We start from the raw sequence: 22,111 nt of genomic DNA, 5'->3' as shown, positions 1-22,111 counted from the left end.
TTTAACTATTCAATTCCCGTTATCACTACAGAGAGGAACTTGGACCGGTAATACTGGTCAGACTGATCGCTCTTTTAACAGATTTAAATGCTACAGCCTGATTGCTAACAACTAGTAAAATACTATGGGCATATGGTAGAAAAAGGTAGAACACCTGCAAAACAGTTCTACAGAGTTTAAAGGGTTAAAATACTGAGAATGTCCATAATGGTCTTTTATTTTTGCTCATGACAAATGATGAAGGGGGTGTCAAAATTAGGCTTTGGTTTCTTCTTTCTCATCTCCCACAAAAACCTTCTTCCTCAGACCCAAGCAATTTTCTTTTGCTCCTTGATCCCAACATTTGTCTCTCCCACATCTTTAACATGCACGTGCCTTCTCCAACTCTCCTGTAACACATCTAACAACGCCTGTACTTGATGTCATCCCTCATATTATCTACCATGTTCTAAGTCAAACACTTGTCAAGTCAGTTAGTCCTCCTTTAGTATATCCATTTTTGATGACTGTGTGCAGACTGGAGCTCCCAATGCTCCAATCATGGCTGGAAGACTTTGATTTCTTCTCAGTCCTGCCATTAAGTTGCTACCTGCATTTAAAAACACAGCAGGGTCCTGTCTCTGCAAGCTAACCCCTGGCCTCTGGTTCTTCTCATAGTCCTGTGTTTCAGAGGGCTTAATCACCCTGGCAATGCCCAGCCTCTTCAGCCTGTCCACGAGGTTCATCTTCAGCTGGCCTACGTCTGGAGCGTTACGGGAAGGCTTTAGGCCATACACTTCCTGCAAGAATGTTTCTGCTGGTCGGGAAGCCAAGAAATTTTCTGAGTGATGCACTCGAGGCTCAAAGAGTGGAGGAGAAGGACAAGGCGAACCCAATGGAGAATTTGGTGGCGTAGAAGGAATGCGCAGACTTCGAGGAGGCTGCAGCAAAGGCAGGTTTTCTAATACAGGGCTATCATAAACCTTGGCAGAGATGCCTCGTTCTTGCAGAAGTTTAGCCAGGCTGCTTGTGCTGCTGAAAGTAGTAGTTGAGTCTCTTCTGTTGGTGAGAAATTCTCCAGTACTAAGTCTATAAGGAATAGCTGGAGTGCTCACTACTGGAGTTCCAATACTGCTCCCAGTATTTCCCACTGAAAATGGAGCACCCATGGAGCTGAAATAAAAATGAAACAGAATATGCACACATTAGACATCTTTATACCTGCTCTGCTCTGAATTTGCCTTTTAGTATACAGAAGGCTCAAGAAAAAGTAAACTATTGCTATTATAGGTTACAGTTTCGGCTTTAGTAGACCCAGAAATACTGCACTGCAAAGTACCAATGAATTGACCTTCTGTGGTCACTGTATTAGATAAAATATTAACATAATTTTCCAGTTAGTATGACAGAATAGGGAAAAAAAAATCATAGAATCTTTTTTTTTTTACAATAGGTATATGATACAAGGCATTTGCTACTTAAGAGTTAAAATTTACTTCCTTTAAGCTACCTTAACCTGTTTTAACTCTCACTCTAGAGAATTCCAAGTTTCCCCTTTGTAATTACAACTATTTGTATTAGTAACACCCTACATATTGCCTAGCTGCCTTGGTAAGCTTTTAAAACTGGTGCATGCATCAGAAGCCAGAAAGTAACTGTTTAATCCTATGCAGCAACATTTAAGATGTCAGCAGTCATCATACCTGGGAGTAACTTGAGTGACATCAGATGGGTGAAGGATCCTACAGGTAGTAAAGGTAAATGTGAAATTTGTTGAAGACAGACACTTCCCTGGATTTGAGGCTGCAACGTGAAGAATTTACATCCATTGAGGGTAAAAATAAAGACAGATAAGAACTGGTCAAAATTTAAGACAATGTTATTATCACTGCTAATTTTTTTGTAGTCTTTATTTCTTTATGTAAAGAACAAAGACAGCAAAACCAGCATTGTAACACAATCAAGCATTTTCCCTAGCGGAAAGGAGACTGCAAAACAAACCCAGCAAAAACACTAACCATGTTTCTTACCGGTGGGAGGTACTGCTGCTGAGGTAACAGGGGGCAGGAAAATCCCTATCCCTGGCTTTGCCACCGTACATTGCTTTTCCTCTGGGAAGGACTGTTGTGCTTGAAATGTTATACCTCCTTCACCACCTTCTTCATCATCCTCCTCCAGGTCAGAGATGTGGTGCACAGTATCATCAGGCAGAGGGGTAAAGCCTTTAGTAACAACACCTGGTCTGGGGTCAAGAATGGTGCCTAGGTTGGGTTGAGCAAGCTGCTGCCAGTGAAACAGGGTCTGAGATCCTGGTGTGACAAAAGAGAAGAGACTCAGAGAGCCACTGCCAACTATTGCACTGAGTTACAAGAATTCATGACCAAAACAACTGCAGCCAGCAGGTGCTGACACCCTGATCCTCATGATGTGCTTGGATGGCAATGCCAAGAAGCAGCCTAACACTTAGCTCCCTAAAACAAAGCCAAGTAGAAAGCGATACGGATGAGCTAGTTGGCACAATGCATACCAAATACCACTGCTTCCTCTTACTACACATCATACCTAGCTATACACACACCAACAATGATTTAGTTGGCAAATCTAAAATCATTTTCTGCTGATGACAGGAGGAAAATCATCCTCTTACCTTCAATGGGTTTGACAATTTGCAATTTTTCTGGTAGGAGGACACGGAGATTACCACTGCTGGCAGAGAGATCAGTGAACTCTGAGTTTGTACCCAGGGAAGAGGAGCTTTCAGTTGGTGTACTACAGCCACTGCCCTCTTCTTTCTGCTCAGCCAGCAAATGCATTTTTCGGTCCCACTCCTCCTCAAAGAACTGCTTCTCACTCAGGTAGTTCTGACGACGGAGGGAGAGCCTGTGCAGTGCAGTGACTAAGTCACTGTTTTCAGGGGTTCCTGGCTGGTCAGGATTAGGAGTGTTCCTGTGAGAAACATCAAATAATAATGGACATTAAGACTACTAAATTAACTACTCCCCTATTACACAGCTTAAATAAAGATCCAGCCTGAATTTAGTTCTGAATCAGTTAATTTCAAAAGAAAGTAACAGCCTGTGTTTCCTACTTCAAATTCTTCTCAAAGTGGCTCCTCTGGGCCATCTGTGTGTGGCTCTCCAACTGGTGCACACCAGACTGGAAGGGCTTTGCTGTCATAACAGCACTTGACCGGTTAGATCCAGGGATTGGCAGTGGGGCAGGAAAGGAAGAGGAGCGGCCGCGAATGACATTAACAATCTTGACAGTGTCAAATACTCGTTTCTGTTGACCCCTGCAGAAAAGACAAGCAAACAAATGTGGTTTTCAGAAGTAAAGATGATGTAATAAAGAAAAAGCTCTCAACAAACTTTCAAAAGCCTGCAGAGACCTCACTTAAAAGACGTCCAGAAAAACAGGATTGCCTAAAACACTCATGTTTTCAGGAAAACTACTCTGTTAAATATCAGAATTTCCATTTACTTTCACCTGAAAGACCCAAACGTCTACTGATAACCACTTCAAAATATTCAGAAGCAAGTATTTTATTTATTTCATTTACATATACTTTCAGAAACATATATTTAATTTATTCCTTCTTGCTCAAAGTATGAGATCCAGGAACAGGTCTTCAGCGTTTTGGAAACTGCTCTCGTTTTTTCAGCTATAAATGTCATTTGCTTGGGAATTTTTGTATAAGCATTAAAAAGGATAAAACTAGTGCTGTGTATCAGAGAATTTGAATCAAAAAATCTCATAAATTAAAAATGGAAATAACAGCCCTTTAGCAAATTTCCAACTTCCTCATAGAATCAAATAAGGTCGCAAAGTTGAAAATAGTACCAAATACCACAAACCTCTTTTTATTAAGTTACACAGAAAACTTATAGAGAATATACACATTTATAGATTCCCCAAATCTAAAACCACCTTACTTGATACAAGTCTGTGGAAAAATATCAAAATAGCACATAGAGATCTGAAAACATACTTTTGCTTAGAGAGAACAGATTCATCACCCTGACTCAATTCCCTCCTCATTGTCCCTTCAATTTCTGCTGCAATGGAATCCTAGAGAAGAATGAAAACCACATTAGTCATCTCTGGCAATCAGTTAGGTCATGCATTTCTGATGATGCTTAAAATCTAATCTTGCAAGGACATAAAATTACATCATAAACTACATAAAGGAAAAAGAATACTCTTTGGACTCTTGAAAAGATGCTGTTTCTTATAGAAACACTGCCAAGTTATAAAATTCACACCAACATTGAACAATTAACACTAGCACAACTCAGCACAAGCTGTAGAACATGCCAATTCCCTTATTAAACAGAAATGGCATATAAAAAGGAAAAATTATTGTAATATCGCAATGTAACAAGTGAATGGTTAAGTTCCTAATACATAAAATTCTCCAAAGTGTACACACTGAAGAATTGAAAAAACATTAGATCAGCTCCTTTGCCTACTACAAAACAGTTCCTGCTGCAGCTCCTGTAATGGCCATTGCACCCATACAGCTGTATGCTACTACAGGCCTTCTGTGCCAGTTGGTATATGCCAGGCTAGCAGTATTGGTTACCACGGGAAATGCTCCATGTGACTGGGGGTGGCAGAGACACGCGGCTGAGCTGGCTCTGCTGCGCAGCAGCTTCACTTCTTCTTGGGACTCGTGCAACATCCCCAGACACTCTGCATTCCGGTCTTGCAGCTCATGCAGCTGAAAGAGAAGAGAGGCTATCGGGTGATCTCTTCAAAGAAAAGACAGAATGAAACTGAATTCACTCCTACACTAACTTATATTGACTGACTCAACACTGTAATCTTCCAACGGCATGGCACATGCCAACATCTGGAATGAACAACAGCATCTGTACTGATGCTAATGAGGAAGCATGAAGTCCAAATTAAGATTCCAATGAGGAAAAAGTATGATGAAATCCAAAAGAAAATACATTGAACAACTCTGAAAATACAGTAACTGCTGATGCAAAAGAAGCAAAAAAAAAAGAGAACTGCCTTAAAATCTAATAAGCTAAAATACTGTTGATATAATCATACTAACCCACTATTTTTCTTGTAACCACAAAGAACAGCAAGACCTCCTGACTTGAAACACATTCCTTGCCTTTCATACTCATGTGAACTACAAAAATATTTGTGTATACTTAAATAAAAGTAATTATTATTTTCCTCCAACCATATGACTCCAACCACAATGAAAGATTAGAAGTTCTACATAATTAAAAAGCAGTAGTTTCTATTTTCTCCCCATTTTCTTTCTCCTGTATTCTATTCCAAACATTTACCTAAATGTATATACATAGAAGCTTTAAGTACCTCTGCTGTCAGTTGTCTCTGAGCATCTCTGGAGGCTTGTAAGTGAAGTTTCAGCTCCTCCTTCTCAATCACATGCTGAAAGCACAAAAAAGTGCTTGTCATTTTCTCAGCTGATTTCCCCAAAAGGCTGATCCTCTGCCATGCTTCCCTGAAGCAGCCACTCTCCTCCAGTGTAACCCCCCTGGCCTGCAAGTCAGTTTTCACTTGCCTTAAGCACTAGTGTGCACATACTGCACACCCCTCCACATACACACATGGACACTCTTTATCAGCATTCCCTTACTTCTTTGAGCTTCTGCTGAAGATCGACAATCTGAGACAGGAGGGATGAGATCTCTTCCTGGTAGTGAACCAACTCCTCACTCTTCTGTGACAACTCCTCTGTTATCCTGGTAATCTGAGCATTTGTTTGCCCTACAACACATAAAAGGAACTTAATAGAGACCTCCCAACACATGACAAAGAAACCAAACCAAATCCAAAACCCAGAAAAGATCTGAGAAAGTCAACAACCACCTACAAAACAACCAATACTCTTAGGAAATCAATTCATAAGAGTAGGTGCCTTAGAACATCCGTAAGGAAAAGATTAACAGTGGAGGAGAAGAAAGAGTTAACTTTCAATGCAGGTGTAACATACTAAGAGCTCATAGTAAGAGAGGCGCTGGCTCAAATGTCTCTACACAAACACAGCTAGTATGGGCAATAAACAAAAGGAACTAGAGACATGCATGCACCTGTGTAGATATGACATTGTGGGTATCATGGAGATGTGGTGGGATGGCTCCTACAACTGGAGCGTGGGAATACAAGGGTTTAGGCTTTACAGCAAAGACAGGCTGGGGAGACGAGGAGGAGAAGTAGCCCTATATGTCAATGAACAACTGGAAAGTGTGGAGCTCAGCCTAGGGATGGTTGAGGAATTAGTCGAGAGTCTGTGGGTCAAGATTAAGGGCAGGGTTGGAGCAGGGAATGTTATAGTGGGGGTCTGCTACAGACCACCTGATCAGGAGGAGGGTGTGGATGAAGGCCTCTATAGCCAGATGCAATTAGCCTCAAGCTTGCAAACCCTGGTACTCTAGGACTGTGCTTTGTTTCAGAATACTTAACATGCATTTATATGAGTAGCTGCAATTCTTTGCAAATAAGCAGTCCCTAAAGCAAACAATGTTCTAGACAAATTAAAGCACTTGCTAATTTAAATGCTTTGGTTCATAAGATATATATTTTTAAAATAATGTGTTCATATATTTAAGACTCTATATTCTGATACATTTCAGTGTCAAGTGTACTGAATACTTTATACAAGAAGTATACTTTGTTGAATTTCTGGTGTCTGTAATGGGCTTCAGTTTAGGAAGTTTATGCACATTAGATTTCTCTCTCTAAATGCAATACACATACCTGAGTTTGAATGCCAGAGTAAAACTTGATGAAATACAGAAACAATCTTGCACTTGGGTAAAGTGCAGGACTTGAATAATTGGCATAAATTACTGAAGCTCATTTTGTGAGTCAGGGTCGACTAAGAAGATGTAGGCACTAGATATTTCAAACACCATTTTGCCATTGTGAGATACAGCCTGGATACTCACGCAGTTCTTTGACACAGTCATTGACCAGCTGCTGCTCCTTCTCTTCATATGTAATGGTTTCTGTCTTCAGATGGCAAGCCTTCAAGAAAATTATTGCTTATCAATAACAACTGCAGTTTATTTAAACATTAACGCTATAAATTTTTTTTTCTAAAATTCTTGCAACTGAAGAGTCTCCCTCTATTTATCTCTGTAATTTCTATGCATCTGGTCATACTTCCTAACTGTTTTTCCACCATAACCCATTGTAGAGGTCTTTCAAGTGAAAGACACACAGATACATGAATAAAACCTGATCTCTTGGCTCTGATAAAAAATTGTTGCAACAATATGTAACTTGGTGGAGACAGTAATCAGAAATAAGCAACTGAATTTGCTTCAAAACTTCTTAAGGTAAAAAAAAAATCTTGAAATCTGAATGATGTTAGTCAAATCTTTTACGGCACTGAAAAGCTCTCAGTAGCACAGCTTTTCTCCATATTCCCCACCTAGTCTATTTATAAACTAAATGTTCTGGGCCAGAGACCAAGTATCCCACCAAATCTAAACAACCTCACGTGTTCTAGATTGCCACTTCCGTTCTGATTGTGAGGATGAGAATATTAACCTTATCACAGTCAGGTCTCCTATATTCAGGACTGCTTGCTAGTAAGTGACTCACACCATAAAACTTAGTAAGTGGTTTTAAAGATTATCCAAGCAAACAGCAGTACAGCTACACAAGTGTAGGCAAACACACTTCTTTACACATGGAAATAAATAAAAAAGCAAATATAGGCTCACTATGACAGGCCATTTCAAGCCAGTGAAGGTGATGGTGTATCACAGAATGATAGCACACTCTTTTCAACTCCTTAATTTCACACTAAGGTAGACTAAATGAATCCCTGCCTCATCTGTAAACTAGTGCAACCATATACAGGGTTAGGAACATAATAAAAGCAATCTGATTTTCTCTTTCTTGTGCTACAGCACTACTGAACTATCCATTTGGTCTTAGGGAGCTTTAGGAAGAATGTGCATCTCAGGCTGAATATTTTGGAGACAAAACAAGGGGACAAGTATATTTTGTTGGCATTAGTCTCTGTTGTACTGCTGTAACAAGCTTACATTGGGAAAGGCTTACATTTAAAAAAATCAAAACACCACATGCACACTAAATAAAAAGAAATCCTTGGAAACAACACCTCCTTTTCTTAAAAACAACAAAATAATCCACTTTTAACAACTCACCTATTTCACAAGTTCCACTCTTCACTAACAAAGAAAAGACACTGCATCTGTAGATACCAATTCTTGGAACATTTCCCGTTGGTTCCATGACTTTTACAGCCAATATTCTGTCTGCCTATTTAGTCTCTATCCTTCTAATGGCACAGTGCTCGTATTCATTTTTTATACACAAGAGAGACCAATTAAAATACAGAAACTAATCACACAGTCAAAACTAAGTGTGTTTTTAAATGAATTTGAGTAGCTTATTAACCCTGAATGTTAAATATAGTCGACAAAAATGTAATGGCAACAGAATAGAACCCCCAAAATGCTACTACTAATTACAGTCAGATTTATATCAAAACAGTTCACATGAGCTTAAGAGCCTGGATGGGTCCAAGTACATTTGCCAGGTCCTTACGTATATTCTCATATTGTTTCACATATCATAAAGGCACAGAGAAAGGCCTACTAGAGGACTCTGGAGATAATGAGTAGTGCAAGAAACAGAAGGATGTGGGGAGTAGAGGAAAAGTGCTTGGTGATGATTTGTGTACAGTGATACAAAATAGCCATACACTTAACAGAAACCCTGATGCTGTATTTGAACCACCCTGATTTGTTTCATATCCAACCTATGTGGTATACACTGTGAGACAGATGTACCTTTGACCGGAGAGCAAGGTTCTCCTCTTCCAGCTCTCTGAGTTTGTCTTGCAAGACATCCAGCTGCAACAGCCCGTGTGATACATTGAAAGAGTCATTGAAACGAAGTGGTGTGGAACAGCTGGAATCTGTCTCGCTCTCCTCAGAAGCAATGGAAACAATACGCAGCAAGTCGTCCTTTTTTGACAGTTCATGCTGCAGCTGGTTAGCCTATGGCAAAGGGAGATCACCACCTCATGAAACATACTTTAGATATACAATATTACAGTGCATTATTTATGCAGCTTCTTGGAACATCACTGCACCAGTCTAAAGTGAGATTAAAGAATAGCTCACATCTCTATTTATTTTACAGAAAGTTCACAAAAGTCATAATTTTACCCCTGCAACAAAGGCTGAAAATTCAAGGTAACACAAGAACAACAACAGAACCTACTTTTTTTAACAGTTTACTTCAAAATAGTTTTCCAGCTGCTTTGATACATGCTTTTATTTTAACATTAATTATCATTCTGATTATGACCATTATTCTGAACTGTTGAATTCCTGGAGAAAAGGACTTAGAGACAACTATCTATATGTATTGACTGGTGCCCTCCAGTCTGCACAGCAAATGAACCATAGGACAATTAAAAACAATAGAACAGACAGATCTCATTTAGATAAATTCTACTTTGCATATCTAAATTTTTGTATGAACGCAAAAGTTTGTGTCCTACAGGTGATTATGAGTATGTGTGCATTACCAACACACTGTTTTATACAAGCAGCTGAATCCATTTCAGTCTAACTCAGACTACATCTGTTGACCACAGAGTTATTTGTCAGCTATTTAATTTCTTTTTTGTGAATGAAAAACAAAGAAAAGATTAGATCAACAATTTGTGTTTACAGCAAGAGATGGAGTAAAGATCTTGATCAGAGTTCACTTTGCGTTACATTTTATTTACTCACTTGTTTATTCTCAGTGTAAACACCCCATAAAACCACCTCATTTTCTGGCTGTTTCCTCACCTGTGAAGTTGTTACGTAGCAGGTCATGTCAGATACCAACCTCTTATTTTGACTTATATTATTAGATTCTCAATTTAATGGCAAGAAATCAGACTGATGGTCTGATATACCCTAATGATATCTAACATTCTCATAATTTCTCAGTAATTACACCATGCAGTCTTCACAGGCAATTCCTGAACTGAGAAAGGTGATTGAACAATGGTGATTAGGAGAATGACATCTAAGCATAATTCTGTAGTTTGAGCACACTAATCACCTGCTTTCCAATAAATTATATATTTCTATTAATCCTCTTACTGCCATCATAAATAGAAAAGAGAGAGAAAAAAAGGAAAACAAGAACTAATAAAGGAAAAAAGAAAAGAGATCACTTACTCTGTCTAGAGTTTGTCCTAACTGTTCTTCCAATGCTTCATTCTGCTCTGTCAACAGATGGTTTCGCTTAAGAAGTGCTTGTCCAATTCGAGCTGCCAGTTCCAGGTCCCGATCTTTCTGTTCACAAAATGAAAACAAATGTCTCCTTTTGACCATGTCAGGTTTAAATTTGGAGTAGCTTTAGATTTTCCTAGCTATTGCTCAATACATCACCACTCTGAGATCCCTCTTCATTCTCAAATGGATGAACATTGCTAGAAAAATGATCATCATTTGGATGCAGAACCTGTCCATAACTGTGCTCCTTGATACAGCATATTCTCTTCCACAGCCATTTGCAGTAACAGGAGGAGGAGAAAGCACCAAACCTGGGGATAATTTGGGGTTTTTTATTTGCGCAGTACTGGAGAGGTTACATGGGCTCTGTTGAATCATACAAAAAAATCCACATATAGTTAGGTCTTTTAAGTGACAGTTTCTCCAGAACAAACTGCTCACCTTGCACAGTGTTGAGAGGGTAGAAGCAGAGGAGCAACAGGAAATCAGAAGAAATATGTTGCTTTCTTACGCTCACTGACCCCATGGGTGCCCACATTTTTCTTAAATTTTGTTTCTGAGATGGTGCAAGCAAATGGGCACATTACCCATGGGTTTGATAAGCAGCTCTCAAAGATAACAACCAAAATTTCCATTAGCTGAATCCCTTCCTCAAATACATGTCCTCAAATACATTAATGTAGCACTGCAGAGACAAGCATACCTCAGCTAACAGATGTTTGACCATGTCAGCATCACTGTAAATTTTCTGTTCCACATTATCTGTGCCAAGAACTGCAGAGAGACAAACATACTTATTGAAGTAACTGAAATACAAGAAGACTGTGGGAAGGGAGAGAGCTAAACACAGAGGATGTTGTTTATATACAAATACATTACTTGGCTGATGAAACTAGTGGAAGCTATGAAAATGCATCTTGACTTCAACTTCAGAAGTAAAAAACAGTACTCATTTGGGAGACAGATAAGTGAGGTATCTATCATTTACGGCTTTCAGCAATACTAAACTAAAACTCGAGATGCTCACACCCCCTTCAAATTTAGAAAAAGAAGAAAAATTCTTAAGATCAACTTTTTGAATACAGCTAAGCAATTAAATCATCCAGCCAGCTGGGGAGAGAGGGAAGAGTATATTGGAACATATCCAAATACACTTGAAAACACTTTAACCTTGAAACAAAATTCCCACTAGTGTGTGTGACTGCTATACACAGGAAGTATGAAGACCCCAGAGACTAATCATGAAAATGTATTTATTAAGGGCTTGATCATTTTGGAAACAAAAAGACATTGAGATAATGTCTGCATTTTAGATGTAGCAGTAAATCCTATCTTACTAATTGTGTAACTTCACTGTTTGAAAATTTTGTAAAACTATTGAAATCTGAGAAAATGTAGGATTTGAAAAACAGGACTGAGTGAAGAATAAACAAAGCATGAAGAATTTGTGACAACTCTGAACAAAATACAATGCTAAAATGCAAAGCACTGGTCTGTTCTAATTCATGTCCTGAGAAAGAGAAGATGGTAGTAACAAAGCCATCTTAATTACCTTGTGCAAATTTGTGAGATCCACTCAAGGACGAGGAAGGAAGTTCAATAAGAGCTGGAGTGACGGAAAATGAAAGATATGGCAGGGGGAAGAGAACAAAGAGGAGAAAGAATTAAAATGTAAGGAAATGGGTTTTTTTGCCTGCATCCACCGTAACTAAAAAATAAATGCATGTGCCAACACACTTTTTACATTATTAAAAGTTTCTTAGGACTTTTAGAGAACTATTTAAATATGATTTTCTTCAGAAGCAGAATTATACATCTCACTTGCAGGTGATGGATGTTTGTGCCTGTCCAAGTACAACAGAAATTTGCTAGTTTTGCTTTATGGAATCAGGATCATGAAAGTGAAGAAGGTAGCAATATGAATTTAAAAATTATAGATGTATCTGCTTCAACTGTAGATGTAAGTTAACCTGTTTTGAAACTAATTCCGTCATCACTGAACTGCAAAATGAAATGACTATGGATTTGTTCTAAACATTTTCTTCATTCTTATCTTGTTTAAATCTGACACATACTCTGATTAAACAGTGATATTGGTTTTCAGTTTGTTCTGGCTGAGGTCTGCACACTTAGTTATGACACAGTGTCAAGCTGAAGAGCACACTAGCTTTTTTAATGTTATATAATCTATGCCCTTTACATACATAACGTCTCCGATTAACCTTTCAAAGCATTAACACTAAGGCAATGCTAAGCACAAAATCAAGTTGCATTTTAGTACAGAAAGAAACTTGCTTGCAATCTTGAAAGACAGAAGAACAGAAAGAACAATACAGAAGAAAAAGGTTTATGGAACTGTTTCTCTAAGGGCTTAACAGAAGATTAAATCAAACTAATAAATCAAATGCTTTTTAGCAATTAGATCAGTAGGCATAAAAACCCAACATGTGCTGTTTAAGTATTTAGGAGCTTTGAATTTATAGCACTGCCATCTACTAACTGAATTTGTAAGCAGGGGAAAAATAGAAACTTCACAAAATTTAAAGTATGTAACCATCAGCATGACATGCACTCACTGTGCCACCTGGTTGCTGATTTTGGTTGCTAAGAGAGGACTCCTAACTCATCTGACTTACTAGTATGTGGAAAATTCACTGCATGTAGATAAGTTACAGTCATTACAGGCAGGATATTATAGCCAGCTCTCCTGTGGTAACTGCTCTTACCAGGTGATTTCACGTTATAAGTTTCTATCCAGTCACATTAATAAAGATTTACACTAATTCCACATAAGCTTAACTTACCTAAGTAGGTAGTCAAGTTCCTAAAATCAAAAGCAAGTATCTTTACTCTGATAAAATCACAGAACTAAGAGCTTTGACAATTAGCTACATAAAAATATTGTTATTTTCTCACAATACAGGATCAAAATTTGTTATAATTCTCTCTTGTGAACACACGCAATTGCAATCACTCACCTTGCCAGGTAAAAGCTGCAAGCAACTCTTCATTTTGGTTAAAATTCTTGTTATGTTGTGCCATGCCCCTTTATTCATAAATAGAAAGTAGTTCTAAAGACAGATCCTTTGTAAGTCAGGGTTTCTTATGCTACCATGGTTGAAGCAGAAAATATTTTTCCACCTCACTGCAAACAGAGCCAGTGGGAACTCAACTGGTCATGTGCTTCTACTAATAGGCAGCAGCAGCCATAAAAAAGGAGGAGCTCAAGTGCAATAACTGTTGTGTTCTTTAATCTTTTTTTTTCTTGACTACAAATTCACTCAAACCACAAATTTAGCATTCTCTCTAGGAAAAAGTTATAAAAATGTTTCCATATGTACACGGGGGGGGGGAGGGGGGGCAGACAGGCACATAACCCCACCCATATTATGTTTCAAGAGTATGACTGTCACATTTATTCCCAATTCCAGAAACAGAAAGAAAGGTACAAATTCCACCTAACAAGCTATTTAGCAGTGATTATAACCAGATCTTGATTTACATCTGTATTTGTCTGGGACCTTTGGAGTACCTCCCTGTAAGTTACTAGCCTCAGAAAAGCCAATATGATGACTACTATATTCAATCTCTGGAAAATTTCTAGGAGAAACTGTATTTATGTTGAATTTGGACAACTCAGCAGTTACAATGTGTTCTTAAATGACAGAATTAGTTTCGCATGTTATGCCTACCAGTTATCTTTTAAGTCGAATTCAGCCACTGTTACAGCTCCTTTGTGAGAATGTCAAGAAAACACCTACAACATCTGCTCGAAAAAAAATTAAAATCTCACAAGCAGGGTACTATTTTCACAGGAGACCTTCTATAGCTGATAAGAACTTCTCTCTGGGTGACACAGGCAGACACCACTTTCTGCAGTGCCTCGACAGCCAAACAATATATGACTGACTTCATGCAAACATTGTTGATAAATCCCCACCCTCCCACTGCAGTCTGAAAATGCAAGCTCATGCTGACTGCAGGTCCTTCTCCCACAGCCCTGTTTCATCACACCGGTGCTGATCAGAGAGCTCCAGCAGAGCTGCATCTCATGTGAAGTTCAGTCCAGCACTGACAGACTCTGACCCCACTTCTCTGTAATTAAAACTTAAGAGGCAAGCACACACCCCACTGACCGCACAACTGCTTACAGTGTACACAATTTTTTGCAGTAAACTACAAACACATTTGCTAGGCTATAAAATCATTTATGCTTGTAATACAGAAACAACTGAGCACTAAAAGTGGATTTCCAATTACTTTCCACAGTGAAAAGAGTTCCAAGCCTGTCAGTTCAACTCATAACAAGACTGCTTTAAATTGTTGACCACTGAATTCTTAGGAGGTAATATTTTAATCATACTCCTCTGCTATGCACCCTAGGTGGACCCTTAAAGAACAAACAACAAAACCTCTGTCAGAGGTGGCAGGTACAAGGAAGGGGTAATAGCCACAGATTGTATATAAATACCAAGTTCACTCTTCTATGTGGTTTGTTGCAATATATGCAATATATTCTCATTCCTTTAAACCAATTAAAATGCATTCTCCTCACATGGAAACACTTGAAACTACAGGCAAGTAAGTGTTCAGATCTTTTGGCAGCCTTCTACACCTTTAATTTTCAATGTATTAATGGTTGGTTCATGTGATTGAAGCTGCCCATTTTCTTCTTTATGATTTGGTAGGTTTAAGAGTAAGTTACTTAGTATTTTCAAAACTGAAAGGCAGTGATAAACACTGATCCAGTACCCACCTATCTCTCTCCAGTGGGAACCACTAACAACATTTCACAAACAGCACTGACACAAAAACATCAGGGCAAACATCATTACAAGAACCACAGCATCATTAACATTCCTGCAACAGAGCTGCTGCATACTCCATACCTCCTGTATTACATCTGTTCCAGCACAATTCTTGGTTCCTGCCTCTTTTTCACTATCACAGGTTTCCACTCTTATTTTGGTGTGAAATCTAATTATCAGGCCGTCATGGGATGTGCTAGGTCAGCCCTTAGAATCGCAGTGCTGGACTACAAGCATTTCCCCTGAACTCACCTTTTTCTTCCACCTGTCCAAAGTTCTCCAGATTTGAACACTTTCTAATACTAACTTTATATCTACATTTTTATCTTCAATATTTGAGAAAAAAAAAGAATAATATTCTAGGCCCAGATAGACTCACTCATGTAACGGAAGGATGACTCCTCATGAGCTGGAGAAGCGATCTCCAGAGGACAGCCATGGCAAGCAGGGCGCTGAATCCAGTCCTGATTTTCGTACAGAGAGTCTACTCGTAACTTGTAATCTGGCAACTGTTCTTCCAGCATGCTCACCAACTTGACCTCAGGAAGGTCCTCATTGGAGGAGACATCTGAAAGTGAGTAAATGTCAATAATAGTGCATTACTAAATATATGTCAAATTTAATAGTATTGCTATAGTAGTATATATTCTATATACTATAAAATACTTTATAAACCTTCAGTAGATTTGAAAAGAATTATTCTGTATTGGACAAATTATCAGAATACTTATTGAATCATTACTTGATTTACACTGTAATATTTGTAAGTTCCTCCTCACCAACTAACCCCACAACTTCCTGGAAAGCTGGTCTAGTCATGTGCCCCTCCGGCTTCTTGGAGGAACAACACAGATATGATCTATGTAATAAGTTTCAATTTCTGTCTTTTCCTCTTCATTGAACTAAACCACAGACCTACATTTTACCAGATACTGCTTTTCTAAAATCTCATTGACTCTATCATAGTTATTACCTTTTCCCTTTCTTAAGGAAATTCACCTTTTTCTTGTTCTTCTGTTTTATGCTTTTGTTTGATAATAACATAGATATAAACAATCTTATAGTAACTACAAAATCAAGTGAATACTGCTTTGAAATCAGGGAACAAATATAAAATTTCATTATCATCCTTATGGAATCATGCTCTGAGAAACATGACACTCAAAATCCTGGAAATGAAGTCTAGCTCTGTGTTTTGGTGTGTGTGTGTCCCTTAATCTCTTCATGATTATTGCCCCTTCCCCCAAAAAAGAAACATTAATTCTAAGTTGGTTAAAATACTGCATATCAAAAGTATACAATGACTATCTTTCCAACATTTTTACCTAGAGATGAAAGCTATTTTCCATATCTTTCAATGGAAAAAATGCCGATGTTGATTACAAACAGTATGTGACAGTGCACGGTGACTTTAGGAGCTAGTTAAATGTTCCTTTGCCATATCAGGTAACCAATATGAAGAATGTGAAATATAAGATTGTCCTCAGGTTAGTGCTTTGCAACACATCAGACACATTTGGGATTTGTAATAGTAATTCTTCAACTTACCAGAGATGCTCTCCAAGCCCTTGTGATCACAACTCATGAGTCCTTCCTTCACAGTTCACTTCTTTGGAAATAGCATGCTGTAGTCAGATTCTGCACCATTCCTTTATTGCTTTGGTAAAAAGATGGCTTTGGTTTAGAGAGGGCCATCAAGATACTCAGACACTCAGAAATCTGGCATCAACTTACTTCTGTACGCTGTAGGATCTATTGTCATCTTAGGACGTGCTTATTTCATCTGGGCCTTTACTGATCAGTAGAAGTAGTTATGGGATGTTTCATGTAAGCTTCACAAGCTCCTCAGCTCAGCCATCACCTAGAAATAAAACAAAGAGAGCACCAAAGTTTAACAGATTTTATTCTTTCAAACAAGGTGGGTAAATTAATGTGACTTTGTCTCTTCCAGTCTGAATTTCCCCTCTGTACTATAATTAACTTATAAAACAGAAAAGGTAAACAAACATTTTAATCCCCAGTTTACACATACATAAAAAATGCAGCATTAAAAATATGTCTTCTCTCTGAAGACATAACATCTCACCTTCAGCATGGACTTTGTCAATTTCCTACCTATCTATGCCATTCTTTCTCTTTCATACAATATTCAGTGTATTCAGGTCATTCACTGAAATGAGGCATTTCCATTTTATGCTAAAGAACAACAGCTCCAATAAACTGAAGTTTTCTTCAGGCTACTACATTTATTTAATATAACGGATTCTAAGGGCAGGATTACAAAATCATCATTCTTAGCATTTCGATTGTTAAAAAGAGTTGTATACCACTGTTTGCTTTAATTTCTCCCCCTTTAGGAGTCTGTTAATTAAAAATTGGACCTATCAGAAATTTACTTTGTGGATCGTGATAAAATCCATGTTTCCGCTTCATCAGGGATATATTTAAACTGAAAAATGAAACCATCATGACTAATTCAGATAACCTATCAGAAGAGTTTAATAAAGTCAAAATTATCCTGCTCCTTTGCCAAGACTGATTATTCACCTTCCATATAGTTAGAGTAGTTCTAGATGACAGAAAAATAGAAGGGAAAAAAGTCTCATTTTCCCTCCTCCTACATTCAGTAAACACAAAATTCTCTTGAAATCTTGTATTCATTTCAAATTTGCTCCTAACAGTTTCCCCAAGACCTCTGACCATCAAGCACAACAATCAGAGGTTTGTCCCACTGTCTGTAGCAACCTCTCATTTGACAAGATCAAAATGGACAGTGCAGGAGATTTTTAAAGCAAGCCTAGGGCCTGCAGTTCATCTGCCCGTAGACTTTGGCAGGAGACCAAAAAACAACTTTCTTCCATTAAAGTCAGCTCATACTTGTGAGCAGTATCTTCTTTCTCTGTCATTTATTTCTTTATACATGTACTCTATTTACCAGTTGTAATTGTCCATATTAGACATTTAATAAAAACAAGAAGACTGAGATTTCAGAAACATTTTCTATCTGAATGTACAGCTGCTTCTAGCACTTGTGATTCCTTTCTAGAGGCTGTTTTTTAAATGGACTGCTGAAAAGCATGAACTACACACACCTCCTGTTCTCTAAAACAACTCAATGCTGCATAAAAAAAAGACATTTAAGAAGGCTGCTGGAGATCCACACATGCATGACTGTATTTTGTAATAAAGAGTCACTGTAGAGCTAGACAAAGTTCAGCAGCATAGAACAGTTTTTTCACAACTCTGAATGTTTTTCCTTTGAGTTTTAAAACTGTAAAAAAGAATGCTACTACTTCTCAGTCTTGGATTTAATCTCTCTTGTAAGTGCAAAGCAGAAACACTATTTGTTGCAGGTCAATCTCAGTTCAGCCAAAGAGCAAAAAAAAAAAAAAAGGAAAAAATCATTTGGCTAGAAGTTTTCTAAAGCACCAGGTCAACACCAAGTCATTGAACTGAACGGGCAAACTCATTTGTAAAACCTTTGAGAAGTTTCCTAGATTAGCAAACACCATAAAAGTTAATGCTCACATTCCTGATGCTTCTCCTGGCTTCGGTTTTATATGCCATGGGGCAACTTCTCTAAAATTCAACCAGCTAACACACTGGGCAGTACCAGCCTGAAACTGACTCCGTGACCCTTTCATGCGGCAGCTATAAAATTACTTATGTGCAGGCTCCTTCTGCATGTTCCAACTATAATTAAATGCATTTAAATGAAACACAAAATTTACAACATGGCTTTAAAATATATGGCCATGCCATAAAAAGGTTGACTAGAAATTAAAATTTTAGATTGTGCACAAAGACATGACCAAAAGAGAAGGCAGAAAACATTCTCAGGTATTATTTTTAATCTTTATTTATAAAGATTATTTCAACTGTCAATTTATTATATTTGTTCTACACTGACCTACTCCTTAGTAGTTTTGTCCCCCTACTCCCGCATATGCCAATTTCCCATTGATGTTTGAGTTTTTTACAAATAGCTTAATTCAACATGGAACAACCAAGGGGAATTCAAACACTGGAGAACACCTCACATGCAGGAGTGGTGCCCTCAGGAGGTTTTCTTCAAGGAAGGCTCAAGAGAGATGGAACTAGCAAACAACATTTTATACACAAACATACATATCTATCTCAATCTGTGTATTTCTGTAGTCTCTACATTAAATTTTACTCCACAATGTGTGTCTCACATTTCAAGTATCATTTAGCTTCAAACAGTGAGCTAAAACCAGTAGTATGTGCAGCACCCTTCCTAGGCCTTTTGTATCTGCCTGACAGAACCCAAGCTGCTCTAAGGCATGCTAGCATGGAAAATGGAAAAGAAACTATATAAAAAAAGGGCAGTGCTGAAGCCCATTCATACAAAAAAAAAATTAAAGTACAGCCAGCAAAAAAAAAAAAAAGAAGGGCTGGAAAAACATCTTAAAAGCATGGCAAGAAATACACATCAATTGTCTACCAAATGGTAAGATATCATAATGTATAGGCTAAAAATAGTAAAACTAAAATAATCAGCACCACATATTCCATTAAACCACTGGTATTTCAACATGGTTTGATCTTAGTAGGAAAGAGACAAAATGAGTTCTGCCATCACATGACGGGAGACTTTACTAAGTTTTCCTTCAATGAGTCAGAAGACCTTAGATTAACTTGCAAAAGCAATGAGTAAAGCCTTAGATATAGATAAAATAGCTATAAAGCATTAACATTTTTTCTTATTTTTGCAACGACTTCCCTGAGCAATTCAAGATGGATGCAGAAAGACAGTCGTGCCATCTCAAATCAGAATATAATCCTGAAGACATTCTACCACTAGAGTAATTCAAAAGTGAATTATGAGAAAGGTGAGATGGTTGCTTCACAACTGGAAAACACAGACAAATAAATGTATGTGTTTATTTCTTTCTGCATAAAAAGTTAAAAACATGTACAAAATATTAGCATCAATACTGACAACATCCAATGTTAAACGTAAGGTCTGCTCGTCTGTTACAATACCAGGATGCAAGACATTAGGCCACAAGTAACTCAAGCAAAATTTTGACAACAAAGAAGATTTTAACTTAATCAAGAGAGAAGACAATGTCTGTCTTCCAAAAGGAAGTTAACTGAATGAGTATATTGTTCTGGGACGGCAGATTTTACTGCTATGTAAATATGCAATTTAAAAACAAGCATCGAGTCATTAATAGTGCTTTTCCATTACCAAAATTAGAATGCTGTCAAGATAGCTAATAACAATTAACATAGTTTGCATTTCAAGGTTAATGAAACAGTTCCATTCTTAGAGCAAGCGTGACCACGCTGAATTGCTGCCGAAACATTCCTGGGACTAGCACTCAGAAAGAGAGTCCAATCCTTCAATACCATCCAGAATGACACGAAATCAAAGAACTGTCTACTGAAAAACAAACCCACGGGAACACAAACTTTGCCTGTCACAATTAACACCTGATGTGTGCCTAACACCTGTTATCTTCAGGCAATACTATACCTACAGAAACCTACTTAGTGCTTGTGTTTCTCTCCTGTAAGGAAAAGAGAAATGCTATAAAAAAGTACGTCAACACAATCCTAGTAACAGTATAATGATCATAAACAAACCTGCAACAGAACTTCAACCATAAATAGTAGAGTACAAGAAAGGAACTGTAAGAAAACAAAACAAAGAGACACCCCCCAAATCTTCTGGATTGTTTTTAATCTGAGGTAGGGTTAAGGCTTCAGAGGGGAAGCAGAACAACACCTCTCAGAGAAGGATGAATAGCAAGGGGATGATGATGCCAGTCACAATGTTCACTCGTCCTGTTTTATCCAGAGTTATGCCAAGAAAGGCTCACTTACTCTCCTTGTCAGTCACTTGGGAGTCCATATACTCCCAAGTGGCATAACTACTTGTTGCACACGTTTGTGTACTTTTTGCTCATGCATACAGGCATACTGTTGAGTACCACAGTTTGATGGTTCAGGTTTATTTAAATTCTACATGTTGGAGGTTGTCTATATCACCCTTAGCGCACAATGTAAAAACAGCAAATGAAGTCTAACTTAATCTGAAACTATGTATGCCACTTACATTAAAGACCCATAAAAAGTTTTATTAACTCCTAATTCTTTTCCATAAAGGCACAATCAAAACATTACTATCTGCATACGTATATTCTTGCAGGTTTTCTTTTTTCAGAAGAAATTACACATACATGTAGCAATATTATAATCACAGGGGAACCAATCTCTTTTTTCAGAGAAAATAAACCCTATCATGAATTGCCTATTTGTTGGTTAGAGTACAAAAATGTAATAAATGCACTTGAGGCAAGTGCTCTGGTGCGATTTCATTATAAAGTTGTAATCACCTTCTTTTAAAACTGAAGCTTGTTCTCTATAAAGTAGCCTTGAATAACATTTAACTGAAATCACTGATGCTTTCAGCTGATGCATGGCTGACTTCACCCAAGGAAGTGGTTCGAGTTCCCTAATATATACCCTAGCCAGGGCTCAGCATTTTAAGTTACAATTCTGTATTTATTAGAATAAACTAGACTGATCTATATGGCTCAGTCACCAGAGTATAGCTAGAAATCAAACCATATAAAGGATGTCTTCTTTTTTTGCAGCCATCTCTGTGAAAACGTGTCTTCTTGGACAACTAATGAACGAATCATGCTTATCCTTCCTCAAAGACAGCACTCCTGCTCCACAATATTAATCACAGAAGCCCACTGTCAGAGGCACACCACCACCACAGAAGTATGTGCTTTTCCAACACTCTTCAAACATTATCAGTTACTCATTTGATAAACTGATACAGTTCTAACAGGTGACAATACAGTTTTGAAAACTTTCAGGTATTGGAAAGTAATTTTTTTTTCAATTTTGCTTCAGTGTCAGAAGTGTAATTAAAAAGAAATCTGTTTTTACTCGGAACTACATCTTTCAGAAGGTAACACGGATCTGAAAACAAACCTAATATCGACCGTGGCCTTGTAATGCTGCATGAAGTTATTTACAGGTATTTTAAGCACTGGCATCAGACTCTCACAATCGGTC

The 22,111-nt window shown here is 37.8% G+C and overlaps 1 protein-coding gene across 1 annotated transcript; it reads right to left on the bottom strand.

The window, feature by feature from the left end:
• Positions 1 to 473: 473 nt before the first annotated feature.
• TRAK2 (trafficking protein, kinesin binding 2) lies at positions 474 to 16,674 on the bottom strand. Its single transcript, XM_009074674.1, has 15 exons — positions 16,601 to 16,674; positions 15,432 to 15,620; positions 10,948 to 11,018; positions 10,188 to 10,304; positions 8,796 to 9,005; positions 6,915 to 6,993; positions 5,603 to 5,733; positions 5,320 to 5,394; positions 4,562 to 4,699; positions 3,968 to 4,047; positions 3,068 to 3,271; positions 2,627 to 2,925; positions 2,012 to 2,288; positions 1,683 to 1,790; positions 474 to 1,152 (listed from the first exon to the last, which is right to left on the bottom strand). Exons 1-15 carry the CDS (start codon positions 16,635 to 16,637, stop codon positions 474 to 476), a joined length of 2,694 nt encoding a protein of 897 aa, XP_009072922.1. The 5' UTR covers positions 16,638 to 16,674.
• Between the last annotated feature and the right edge of the window lie 5,437 nt (positions 16,675 to 22,111).

This window comes from Acanthisitta chloris, unplaced genomic scaffold, assembly GCF_000695815.1.
Source record: "Acanthisitta chloris isolate BGI_N310 unplaced genomic scaffold, ASM69581v1 scaffold46385, whole genome shotgun sequence".
In the NCBI taxonomy this organism is placed as follows: Eukaryota; Metazoa; Chordata; class Aves; order Passeriformes; family Acanthisittidae; genus Acanthisitta; species Acanthisitta chloris.
The sequence above is the reverse complement of the archived record's forward strand: the minus strand, read 5'-3'. Positions and strand labels throughout refer to the sequence as shown.

Coding starts and splice junctions, on each gene's coding strand:
- TRAK2 (XM_009074674.1), bottom strand. CDS start 16,637: ATGAGTTGTGATCACAAGGGCTTGGAGAGCATCTCTG. Junction 5,734..6,914: donor TGACTGTGTCAAAGAACTGC/GTGAGTATCCAG, acceptor TATGTGTTGTAG/GGCAAACAAATGCTCAGATT. Junction 1,153..1,682: donor GTCACTCAAGTTACTCCCAG/GTATGATGACTG, acceptor TTTTTATTTCAG/CTCCATGGGTGCTCCATTTT.